This window comes from Acanthisitta chloris, unplaced genomic scaffold (assembly GCF_000695815.1).
Source record: "Acanthisitta chloris isolate BGI_N310 unplaced genomic scaffold, ASM69581v1 scaffold41739, whole genome shotgun sequence".
In the NCBI taxonomy this organism is placed as follows: domain Eukaryota; kingdom Metazoa; phylum Chordata; class Aves; order Passeriformes; family Acanthisittidae; genus Acanthisitta; species Acanthisitta chloris.
In genome coordinates, this window is record NW_008691744.1 from 1 (window position 1) to 13,093 (window position 13,093).

The window sequence follows — 13,093 nt, forward strand, 5'->3', positions numbered from 1 at the left end:
GCTCAGCGCTCAGCGCCCCGAGGGCTCAGCGCTCGCTCCTCTCTTGCAGCGCTGCAGCTCTCGCTTTCGCCTGCTGATCGCTGTGCTGAGTCCGTGCGAGGAATGGAGCAAGTTCGCGCAGCCTCTCGCTGACAGGCTCCGCGCCGGGCCATGCTCGCCGCTGGCAGCTCGCTGGGGACAGTTCTCCCTCTGGCCAGAGCTTTGCGACAACTTCTTGGGCGGAGAGATGAGTCCGCAGTGACCCGAAGCATCGCCGCGCCGTGCGAGGGACCCAACCGCCACTGCTATGGGGGATGAATTTTAAGATGAATTCCTACCTCGCCGACAAATCCAATGCCTCGGTCCCGGGATATCTGAGAGTGCCTGCACTAAGTAACGGCAGTGTCTCTGCAAACAGCTCCAACGGGACAGCAGGCAGCCTGGAGCCACCTGCCCTGGCCATCAGCAGGGCCATAGCCGTGGGGCTGATCCTCGGTGCCTTCATACTCTTTGCTATCGTGGGTAATATCCTGGTGATTCTCTCTGTGGCTTGCAACAGACACCTGAGAATCCCCACAAACTACTTCATCGTCAACCTGGCGATAGCAGATCTGCTGCTGAGCTTTACCGTGCTGCCATTCTCTGCGACACTGGAAGTCCTTGGCTACTGGGTGCTGGGCAGGATATTCTGTGACATCTGGGCAGCAGTGGATGTGCTGTGCTGCACAGCCTCTATCCTCAGCCTCTGTGCCATCTCCATAGACAGGTACATCGGGGTGCGTTACTCTCTGCAGTACCCGACGCTGGTGACAAGGAGAAGGGCCATCCTAGCTCTGCTGGGTGTCTGGGTCCTCTCCATGGTGATTTCCATTGGGCCTCTCCTGGGCTGGAAGGAACCGGCGCCCAAGGACGACAAGGAGTGCCGAATCACCGAGGAACCTTTCTACGCTTTGTTTTCCTCCTTGGGGTCTTTTTACATTCCTTTAATCGTCATCCTCGTCATGTACTGTCGGGTCTACATCGTGGCCAAAAGGACTACGAGGAACCTGGAAGCTGGGGTCATGAAAGAGATGTGCAACTCCAAGGAGCTGACCTTACGGATTCATTACAAGAACGTCCACGAGGACACGTTAAACAACACCAAATCCAAGGGGCACAACCCCAGGAACTCCTTAGCTCTCAAACTTTTGAAGTTCTCTAGAGAAAAGAAGGCAGCCAAGACGTTGGGAATTGTGGTTGGCATGTTTATCCTGTGCTGGCTCCCCTTCTTCATCGTTCTGCCTCTAGGTAAGCTGGGGACCAGGGGATGGAGAGGGGAGGAACTGGGTTAGTTGGTTACCACAAAAATATCACGGGGAAAATCAGATGCCTGAGAAGCAGATGCAGTTGTGAGGAGCAGTGAACAGGTGAAAGGAGGGGAAGGGAACTTCTTCTGCTAAGAACCATGCTGAAACTTTGGGGAGTGTGCAGCTGCAGAGCCCCTGTTCACCGGGACCCCTCTGGGATGGGCACGTGCCACATCAGGGCACAATCTCCTCAGAGTTTACACACAAAATCTTCCGTTATGTTTTCCATTTGCACTGAATTTGGTTTCAGAAACATTACCAGAGTGCTGTAACACGAACCCCAGAGCAGAACAGAGTTAGAGCACTGCAGGCTCTGGATTCAGGTCACTGCTGCTGTTTGGGCTGTCACACAGCAGGACTGTGGCACTACTAGGTGCCTTAGGTGGAGACGAACCTGAGCTAACGAGGTGCAGAACTCCCCTGAGCTTTGGGAAGCTGAAAAAGTCCTAGTTCTCGGTTCAAACGTTACTGATCAACCCCCAGAAGCAAAGGCATCAAGCCACAGATCCCCACAGAAAGGTTCTCACTGGTTTCCACAGGTGTGTGTTCAGGCATTCCAGAAGATTGCCCTGTGAGATTTGGGCAGCCACTTTGTGCCCTCACAGCTTGGAAAGATTATTAAAGCGTTTGCTGTAGCCTTAACAAATTGCTCTGTGTTCCCAGGCCCTTGGGAGACTTGCTTCTATTGCTTTTAACACTAGCACTGCCTCTGAAGTGGAGCATCTCAAGACATTCAGTTACTAAGCTTCTGAGAAATAGCTGTCCAAAATTAATTTCTCTGAGACAGAGACAATCTGGCAGCCTAAATATGGAAAGATGTGGGAAAAGAAAAGGGAGGAAAAGCCTTTATAATGTTCTGTATTGGTGTTGACTTAGTTACCCTACCAAAACATTTCTGATGGAGTGGTAAGTGAGTATTTATAGAGCCTGGTGTAGAAAACTGAGTTCAGCAGCCTGGTCCTGGTGAGGTGTTATAAAGCATTAATTTCAGTGGATGTGTAGTGTCCTTTAGACTAGAATCTTTACTGCAACACAACTACTTCACCTACTGCAGGGCAACTTTGCCAGCTCTATCTCATTGGATCATAAACCTTGAAACCTTTGTGATTCAAGATCTGTATAAAGGCAATGTTCAGGATGTGAAAAATTCCATACAGAAGGAAAATTGTGAGCAAAGTTCTCTTTGGCTACTGAAGTTTCAATCCTTGTGCTGACTCCTAAGGAAAGTTCATAGCACAGAGCGAGTTCCCAACTGTTACCTGTGCACAGAAAGGTGTTTCCACCATATGGTACCAGCATGAGACACGTAGCTAGCAGGTCACGATCCCCTCATAAAGTAGATTCCCTCCTTGATTTTGAGTCACTGAAGATACAAAAGCAGATGTGAGCACAGCAGAGTGTCTGTAGGCAGCACAGCCCAGTACAGCTCCTGACACTGCCCAGAACACAGACCCAGAGCAGCTCAGCACAAACACTGCACTCACAGGGCAGAAGCAATGTGAGAAACAAATCAGTTCCTTGAAAGAATGTCAGTTTTCCCTTTGAGAAGCTATTCTAAAGCTCCTGGGCTCCCCTGGCAGGGTGAGTGAGATGTTTAAGACACCTGAGTGAAGAATTTATTGCTTGCCAGAGGATGATTTTATCTCCCTTATGAACTGTGCACGAGGCAGGGGTGAGGTGAGAGCCCCAGCACAGCACTCTGTGTGCTGGCACAGATGCTGGGGGGGCTGAGCCCACTGCTGTTAACATCCCTTACAGAAAGCACCCAGTGATATGGAATTGGTTTCTGTGACAGGCAAACCACAGAATCCAAACAGTACTGATGGCTCACCCAGCTCTCCACAGGTCCTGGGCTATCCAGGCTGGATATCTCCACTTCCTGCAGGAATAGGATTCTTCCTTGGTGTCCATTTCTCACACCTGATGTTTGCACCACTGCCCCAGTTCAAGCCCTCACAACTGCAGCTTTACATTTGCTTTACATTTGCTTTACATTTTCTCCTGCTCCTTGCTCCCCTCAGTCCTACCACGGCTCTGCAGAAAGCTCTCAGCAGAGTAGCTCTGGATTTCTGTGTTCAGAACATCTGAACACAAGTTGCTCACTGCTGTTTCTGCAGCAGCCCAAAGCCATCTCTGAACACATCTGCTTATATGGAGTTTCCTTCATGTCAAAAATATTCTCGGCTCTTCCAGTAGTTTCCCAGACAATATCATTTTTCTGTCCTACCACGGCTCTGCAGAAAGCTCTCAGCAGAGTAGCTCTGGATTTCTGTGTTCAGAACATCTGAACACAAGTTGCTCACTGCTGTTTCTGCAGCAGCCCAAAGCCATCTCTGAACACATCTGCTTATATGGAGTTTCCTTCATGTCAAAAATATTCTCGGCTCTTCCAGTAGTTTCCCAGACAATATCATTTTTCTTCCACTCTGCATTTCACCACATCCCACAGCCACCTGTTTTGCAATTCCAGCAAGGGATTATGGCATCAGGTGGCAGATAGGTGCTGGGAACAGATGTGGTGCTGGAGGCAGGAGTACTGCTTGAATAAATACCCCATGACAAATGAAAAGGAATAATATTAACACTTGGAGTGTTTCTCAAGCTAAAACCAAAGGGCTCTGCAGAGCTGCCAGAGCTGTCTGTGCACTGCAGAGAGGAGTCACAGCACTGAGCACTTGATGAGCAGCACAAAGCATCACCCAGACTCTCTGTGGCACTGAACCTTTGCTGTCTCCAGTGCTAAGCACCTGATGATGCAGCAAAACTGGTGTCAAAGAGAATAGTCTGAGAAATTTGGTTTCATTCCAGTAGCTACTGGATATTCTTTCCAGACAGCAACAGAGCTACAGAACATCCTTGCTGCACACATTTATAAATGCTCTGTGGCTTTGTGGCAGTTATTTTGCCAGTCAAAATTATTTGTGATACCACATAACAGAATGAAATAAAGACATATGTGTCTTGGAGACAACTTCTCGTGCCATAAATTCAGTGACTCAGCTTTGAGGAGTAAATATCTTGCTGCTTTAGAATAAATGTTTCTTTTCATCCCTCTCCTACAAATCCTTCCTTAGGCATCAGGACTGTTAAATAGGCACTGCTGGAAAATGCTGAGTAAAATAGATTATTTAAAGACCAGAGCCCTGCAGAGGTAAGGCAGTAGTCACTAAAACTCCCTTCTTTAAACAAAGGAATATCCAATTTTATGCCTCTAATAACAAAATGAATCCAAAATGAAGGATCATATAAGTGCAGGTTAACTGAGATCTCAGTGGCTTTTTAGCCTTGTCCCACACACACACACACACAAAGGGAAAACTCACCATCTCCACATCAACTGCCCCAGCCCATTGCTAACTCCAGGGGAGAGCAGCAGAGCAGTGTTCCCTTCCCAGCTCAGCCTAAATCCCTGTTCCCACAAAACCTGGGATCCTACCCACTGAACTCAGAAACAAAGTCCTTGCAGCTTCACTGGCAGTGGGCTAAGGCCCCAGGAGCCCCAGGGTGTGGGTACAGCTGGGTTGACTCTCCTTCTGTACTAAGCTTTTGAAACCTCATTTTAAAACAATGAAATATTCCGCAGGCCACAGCTCAGCCAATGCAAAACGATGTTATTGAGGGCAGTATGTAGATTTGTGTTACACCAGGCCAAACTCTGCATCTCTGCACCACCAATACCATGTTAGAGCCCTCAGTTTCCCATGGGAAGCACTCCCAGGCATTAGGTCTGGTGCTGGCAGTGCCACTGGGCTGTGGTTTCCACAAGGCTTTAGGCTGCTTTGTCCTCCACTTCATTTCACCTCCTCTCCCTCCCCAGCTGCTCTAGCCCTCTAGATGTGATGTCCTCGAGTCAATAGTCACACACCATCCAGACCCATTCCTGAGCCACGTGGCAATGTGTCCCTCTGCCCATGGCCAGGACAGTGCTCCGGGCAAAGTTCAGCTGCACTGGTGACAGCAGGGACTGTGAAACTAAACATAAAGGGCAGTGACTGACCAGGGCAGCACCTTGTGCCACACAGGGACGACTAGATCATCTCAAGGTGATTCCTTTTCCCCCTGAAATAGCCTCCCCAGCCCTGGGTGAAGCCTTTTGCTTGGCAATGGTGTCAGTTACCAGTCACTCCTGGGTTTTACCACACAGTTGTTTGTTATCAAAGCAGGTGAGACCACACAAATTCTGGAGTACTTCCTCTGTAAGCTTTTGATTTGCATGGCAGAGGAACACAGGGAAATCTCAGTGTGCCGTGCCACAAAAACTTAAAGAAATTCAGAAACAAATACAAAAAGATCAACTCCTGTTGACTCCTGAGCCTCAGGGATAGCAGCAGCTCCTGTCTCAGGTGGTCAGAAAGCTCCAAGAAAAAATTCAGGACTGAGGCACTGGGCAGAAAGAAGGAAATCTCCAGAGTCTTGAAATCAAGGCCAGGAGTGATAACTCCAGAGGAAACATTGCTGTCAGCAAGGCAGTTGGACACAAGGTCCTTCTGCCAAAGGCATTTGAAAGCACTTGTACTATAGCCCAGGTTGGTGGTTGTGAGGAAAGCAAGCACTTGTGCTGTAGCCCAGGTTGGTGGTTGTGAGGAAAGCACTGAGTAAAGTTACCCAGGTGTGTATGGTTCTCATGCATCATGGCCATACCTCAGGCTCACAGTGCTGCCATGGCCAAGAGGGAGAGAGTTTTCATACCTGTACTAACACACTCCTCCACAGCCCCTGCAACAATTGTGCTATTTTCATGGCTTTCAGCCATCTCCAGAAACTGGAAAGCCACAACCATTGGTCTCTAAGTGACAAGAGAGAAAAACCCAGTGGCAGTTCATGCAGTGCCCCTGCAGCTGTTACTGGCTCCATGCTATAGGCCTGTTATCTACCAGTGATGGCCAAGACACATTGTCTCACTTATCAGTCAGGAGCAAGAAGGGGAGAAAATAAAACCAAAGCTGTTTAGTGACTGCAGACACTGAAGTACAATAAATGAAATGTCAGCAGACTTAGATTAGCTCTTCTAGGCTCCCTTAATCAGCTAATCCTGTGCAAAACAAGAAAAAGCTTGGCTCATATTCTGCCTGGTTAGCAAGCTGCAGAAATCTGTAACTCTTTTGGCCAAAATAACAGCAATAATGCCACGAGTCTGTCCCTGTCTCCTGTCTGGTTTAGAGGACCAAAACTGATCTTGATTCTATCCCATTTATGTGAGGGCAGCACGAGTGTAAATCACCAGAGCCATCCCGGGCTGTGAGATGGTGCCAGGTCAGTAGTTCTGGGGCTGAATACACAACTTTAGAAATGCAAAGGCAGCTGCTCTGCCTTGCAAGAGCTCCTAACAGGAAGGTGTAAGAACTCCTCGGTTCAGGGAAAAGATCTGATCCCTATCTGTTCTGCAACACTTTGAGGCCGGTAAAGTCTGGTTTTCTTTTGGTCATTCTAGCTAAGTTTCTATTTTTTAAGCCTTTCAAAGGCTCTCAAATTTGAACCATTGTCAATGAGGTTCATGCTAAGCTTGTAGAAGTGATTTGTTCACCTGGAATATGAAGCAACAGCTACGGGTAGTCAGTTGTAGGACATGAACTCCTCACAACCAGGACACCTTGGAGCTTGGAGCACTCTGGGCTGGTGGAAGGTGTCGTGCCCAGGGCAGGGGGTGCAATGAGATGAGCTTTAAGGTTCTTCCAACCCAAACCAGTCTGGGATTCTCTGAGTCACATAATGTACCTGTTGTTATGATGAACAGTGGCAACTGCTATACTTGCAGCAGCATCACAATTGTACTGCTACTTCTCCCACCTCTGCAGCACCATTGTCCACTCAGCTATTCCTTGTCTGACAGTTCTCCTTGCTCAAGGGTGAAGTGCTGTCCCCACACCCAGGGGAGCACTGCAGTGTGGGGGTGACAGCAGAGTCCCTGGGGCTGTCCAGCCTGGCAGTGCTGGGAGCTGCTGCCCCACAGAGACCAACACACTCAGAAACCATAGCCCACTGTTTTTGTTTGTACTAGTAATCACTTAACCATCTTTCATTTTCCTTATTGAGTTTAACTGTGTTGATTTTGGATGCTCTTCCTACTTCTGAAGCTCTTTTCTCCCTGTTTTCTGCCTGTTTCACTGTTGCCCTAGCCCTCTTCTCCAGCAGGCCTGCAGTCCCTCCCAGCTGGATCAGCCCTTAATTTTATAACCAGACTCTCTAGCTCATCCTCTACTGTTTGTAAACTGTGGGAATTTTCCCTATATTAAATAAATCCAGGGGAATGTAAACAAACACTGAGCACTGGAAGGAGAGAAATCAGGAGCTTTAGAAATCCAATTAGCTCTCAAACCTTGGCACGCTGACTTGGCTGAGCATGTGGGGAAAAGGACTGCAGAAAGCTTGAATAAAAGACCAACACATCCCTTCAGCATTCTCTACACTCATAACAATTCTGGGCAGGGCAGATTATTGCTTCTGCAGGGAGGATGCTCCTAGCTGTGTACACACAGTGGCTGTAACTCAGCCACCAGCAATGACAGCAGCAGCAGGAGCACAGGGCAGAGCTGGAGTTCCCAGCAGACACTCAGCACCCACCCACAGCCAAGCACTGGGGAAGCCTCTGCTGACCACATCACAAATCTGAGCGAGCCCCTGCTCCCAGGAGGGCTGAGCTCCACCACACACCAGATTCATTGCAGAGCAATGCCCATCTTTGCCAAAGCTGTTTGCTGGAGAACAGATTGAGACAGGGTTTGAACTGTCAAAGCTTCCTGTTTTCCATGTTTCAGAGCTCATCTGTTATCACTTGGTGTTTTGCAATGCTTTTCCTCACCACAGCGATTTTTAAAGCATTGGACTTCTCTCTGGTGGGGAGTGCTGAGGAGCTCAGCTCTCAGTCCAGCCAGAATGGCTCCAATGGCACTGACACAGAACAGTCATCTCTGACAGGAGGGGATGTGTTTGCTTCCAACGTCACCTTAACTGTTTACATCTCAGCAGCCTCTGTAACTAAACCTGCAATTACCAATTACTAATTGTATAACTATTTCTGTTTCATGGTGTCCAAACAAGGAGGTGCTGATTCTTTTGTAACGCATAGAAAACAGCACTTGACAGCCCCAAACTCATCCACTGAGACTTCATCTCCCTAAATCCAGGGATTCACAGTACTCCTGCCCAGCTATCATCTAACTTGAGTATCAAATCCTTGATTCTGAACAGAACTGATGATTCTGTGAGTAATTTATATCCTTAATTGACATCAAACCCACAATGCATTAAAAATGAATGTTTAGTTAATAGAAAGTCGATTATCATAACAGAAAATGATTAGAAAAGAGATTAGCAGCTGGAGTTAAAAATTAAATAAGACATAAGGAGAGCATGATGTGCCGTTTTCTTGCACACAAAAGAAGTTTTCTGCCTCCTGGAAGTGGTTTGGAGGGTTTGGTCTGGTTATGGAAGGTCTAACCTCGGGGCTCAGTTCTTTCTGCCCTAAGTGGAAGTGGGAACTCTAACACATCCTCTGTGTGACACTTCTGTACAGAAGCTCTTACCCTTCCCTTCCTTTCTCCACCGATGCCGTGATGAGTTCTGAGAGGCAGCAAAGGAGCAGATCTTTGGATGGAAGAGAATCAGAGCAGGAAGGACTGTGAGAGAGCAGTGTGTGTGTCCATGTGTGCAGATGTTTCTCCTCTGCAGAAGGCTGCAGCAAGACCTCCTTCAGTGAAGACCTTTCCTTAATCAAAAGTACTATAATTAAGCCAGTTCAGAAGATTCTCCTGCTGCTCCCCCTATTTCCCAGGTCCACTGAAGTCCTTATGAGACTTCACAAAGGTTTTCAAGGACTCCCAGTGACTCCAGTGGGCTCTGAGTGTTGATGTCTCAGTGAAGCTCTGGCCAGATATCCTGCAGCATATGTGAAGGCAATTAATATGGCCAATTGTCTCCCTAATTTCATTGAGGACGCCTGAATTACTTTCTCTGCAATAAAGTACTTATTATAAAGAACAAGTCAGACCCTAAATGAAATTAGCTTTTTCTAAATAAAATACTTCTTAATTCCCTTGCTTGATATTTGCCATTGCTCGGTGTATTTTCAGCCTGAGTAGCTCTGTGAAGCCTGGTGAGCATGGTCAAAAAACAGTCCAAACTGACCAAGATGGTTGAGTTTCTGAGCTATTTTCTGGTTTCCATCTGTGCCAGACAAAGGCTTTGCAAAAATGTCCTTGGTGTCATGGTGCTATCAGAGCCCAGACTGTGGTGTTGTGTTTGGCAAACCACAGGGGCTAGGGCAGAGAAAGAAAAGTGAAAAGCAAGATACATCCCCTAGAGTGAAGCTGTTACACATAGAACCTCAGGAGACCAATCCCGAGCAGGGAAGTCACTCTGGAAATCCCATCACCAATAAATCACTGAGGAGATAATCAGATGCACATTTTTCCAGGCATGTTGAAAAGCAATTGAAATCAGCAGAGGGAAGTATTTAATCTGTTATCAGACTGAGATGGGAAAGTCGCTGGAGATTAGGGGAGGAAATATCAGTTCAGAGTGTGTCTAGTGGCTTAGCTTTATCATTTCATCAGGCACCAGAACAGCTCATGGTGTTTGCTCCTCACAGGTGAATGATGACACAAACCATGTGTGCAGCTAAGTAAAGGCTACTGTCCTTATTTGAAAATAAAGGTCAGCGTTTAGCTACAGCAATAGAAAAGTTTGGAGGGTAAGAAATTCAGGAATAAGTGTTGTGCAGCACAGATTGCACACAGCACAGCTCATTGACCTGCACTGGTTCCCATCCTCCTCTCTGAGCCTTTGCTGATTTTATTTGCCCTTGGGGAATTTCACATTTCTCAGCAAACTTCTTTATATATTCTGTCTTACTGAAAACTATACCCTAGCACTTACTCTGTCCACATTTCACCTATCTAAAAGTACTTAAGTTTGCTAAAGGAATGTCCTACAGATCTCCAGCTGTTGCACTATGAGAGGAAAACCAACTGAGCTGGACAAATTCACCACTGCATTCAACTTTCCTGCATAGGGACAACTAGAGGCTCTTGAGACACTTCATGAGGTTTAATGGACTTCAGGAGCTAAAAGTCATTTCTAGGAGCTCCAGAAAGCAATGTAAGAAGTTGATTATTACGAGCACCACAAAGTTCCTTGTTGTTGTCCATCACAGTATTGTTCTTGCTTTGTGGAGTCACAGAGCTTCTCTTTCCCCTGAAGGGCAAATATTAGCTTTTACAAAAGAAACCCTGGAAAGGTTTGCAGCCGTGCACAGGGAAGATTTTGGAGCATCTTCCTCATCTTGGCTGCAGCTATAAACTGAGATCAACGTTTCCTTAAGCTGTATAAAATTTAGTGGCTTATTCCCTAGTCTCACAGGAACTGTCACTGCATCTTTCATCGAGGCCATGTAACATTCAAAGGACACAGCTTTGGGTGCTCACAGGAATTTAGTTTATCTGTTGAGAATCTATCAAATGCATTCCAGAGTTTCTTTGGGTTGTACTTGGTACTTTTTGCAGTACCAGTCAGGACAGAGGTGGGACCTGATCTCCACCAGATGGACAGAAAAGGCATTGGCCAAACCCTACACATTGTTATCAGCAGCACAGGCAGAAGGTGACGAGGGAAGTCTCTGCAGACAGCCCATGGCTAGCACCTCATTTTCTCTAGGGAGGCAGCTCGGGCCCAGCAGGCACGCTGGGGAGGCAGTGTGTGTGTGAGCAGTGACACATTCCCCCTGGCTGGCTGGGAGCTGAGGAGCCTCCAGCCCAGCACCCTCACCCACACAGACTGTGCTCTCTGCCATGGCATGTAAGAGCTGTTTACCCAAGGGGATAGGAAGTGCTTTTTGCATAGTTTTGAGGCCCAGGCCCTGACCTCTGCATTGCTGCGAGATGGGAAATATGCCTAGAATCACATCCCTCCCCACCAAGGCATCCTGACAGCCACCACTGACTCAGCTGCTTCCACAGCCCAGCAAACCCAAACCCAGCGTGACAGGTCCCTCCTGAGTGCTGAGACATCCAGCCTGGTGTCACCTGCCTCTGGAAACCTCCTCAAACCCCCCTCAGGGTGTGACACGAGGAGTGTCTCCTCAATGCCCACCCTTGGCTCCTTGAGGCAGACACTGAGGTTTTACCCAGCTGGGTCACTGTTCACTGCCTGTTCTGCTGTAAAGATGTCACTCATTCCTTCGACAGCCTCATCTGCTAAATTTAGCTGATCAGTGCATGTTTGTAACACTGAAAGGACAGGAAATGGAATTCCCAGCAGGAGTTCCTCATTTGGGCAGCGTCTTCAGGGAAATTATTTGGTTGTGAGAGGAAGAGGAAGTATTCATAAAACAACCTCTTATTTGGGTTACTTCATTTTTATGAATGCCTGAGGTGTGGGAAGTTCCACAATGAACTTCAGGTTTCCAGAGGTTTGTAGCAGCACAATAACCTGTGTCAGTGGAGGGATGTTTAGGGGCTGCCAGGGAATGTATTGGAAGTTACAGGGAGTGTCTGGACACACACTGTCCCAGAGGTCTGGGAGCACTTGGACCTTTCACTTCAAAAATGGCACTGGAAAGAAGGCACAACCTTGTTCCATGTGTGCCCTGTGCAACAGCCTGGACACAGAGGTTTGGTCTGTCCCTGGGATCAGCAGGTGTGTACCCATGAACAAGGACAGCTTTTTATTTCCTAATCCTCCATCAATTATGTGCTCCTTCAGCTTTCAGATGATGAGAAGCATTTCCCTAGTAGCTTTAAAAGTAACATTTTAGTACCGAAAGACCAGAAATGATAGCAAGATGCAGAAAAGGTTTGTAATCCACAGATTCTAGCTGTAACATTTACCTTCCTAAAGGCAGACAAACAGCTGCTCTCAGACATTGTCTCTGCTTATTTCCCCTGGACAGGATCTCTGTTTTCGGCCCTGAAACCTCCTGAAACCATCTTCAAGGTGATTTTTTGGCTCGGCTACTTTAACAGCTGCTTGAACCCCATCATCTACCCTTGCTCGAGCAAAGAGTTCAAGAGAGCCTTTATACAGATCCTGAGGTGCCAGTGCCACCGGCGGAAGCAGCTGGGCTGGTGGCCCTACAGCTACAGAAACTGGAACCGCTGCTCCTTTGAGCACCACAGGAAAGACTCTCTGGAAGACACTGGGAGTTTCCTCAGTGGCAGCCAGAGGACTTTATCCTCAGCATCTCCCAGCCCTGGCTACATGAGCAAAATCACTCCCCCACACATGGAGATGTGCACGTTCCAGGACTGGAGGAACTCCAGCTCCCTCCTGAGCCCCTTGCAGGAGGGCAGCAGGCAGAAGGACTCCTGCCAGTTCTTCACCTTCAACCTGCTGGCAGAGCGCAACGGGCACGTGCCTGCAGGCAGCCCAGGGCCCTGCCATGGGGAGCAGGAGGCTCTGGGGGACACCTGGAACGGCAGCACAGCGGGTGCAGCCAGCAGCACACTGCACTGAGGGCTCCCAGCAGGCTGCTCACTCTGGACACTGCTCTGCTTGACACTGGGCCCAGGTGGAAGAGACCTGTGCACAGCTCCTCAGGGCAGCACCAGCAGGAGGTCAGTCAGGGACAGGCAGATTTGGGTCACAGGAGTGGCCAAGTGCAGGGACTATTCCAGCCAATCACCTGAGAAACTACTGAGGCAAAGCCAGAATGCAGGGCAGGTGCTGCATAAACCCAGGGAAGTGCACATCCTATTGTTCAGCTGGAAGTGCTGTGGAATGGCCAAACACATCTGTATATAGGCAGAGTGTCTAACCACGGATGGGCAGGGGAC

General features: G+C 48.2%; 1 protein-coding gene across 1 annotated transcript; it reads left to right on the forward strand.

Moving 5' to 3' along the window:
• Positions 1-293: 293 nt before the first annotated feature.
• ADRA1B (adrenoceptor alpha 1B) lies at positions 294-12,773 on the forward strand. The gene is made up of 2 exons (XM_009082326.1): positions 294-1,266; positions 12,211-12,773. Exons 1-2 carry the CDS (start codon positions 294-296, stop codon positions 12,771-12,773), a joined length of 1,536 nt encoding a protein of 511 aa, XP_009080574.1.
• The last annotated feature ends 320 nt before the right edge of the window (positions 12,774-13,093 follow it).

Bases quoted from the DNA above. Each gene is read 5' to 3' on its own strand.
- ADRA1B (XM_009082326.1), top strand. From the start codon at position 294: ATGAATTTTAAGATGAATTCCTACCTCGCCGACAAATCCAATGCCTCG. The intron at 1,267-12,210 runs GTAAGCTGGGGA...TCCCCTGGACAG, and splicing joins CTTCATCGTTCTGCCTCTAG to GATCTCTGTTTTCGGCCCTG.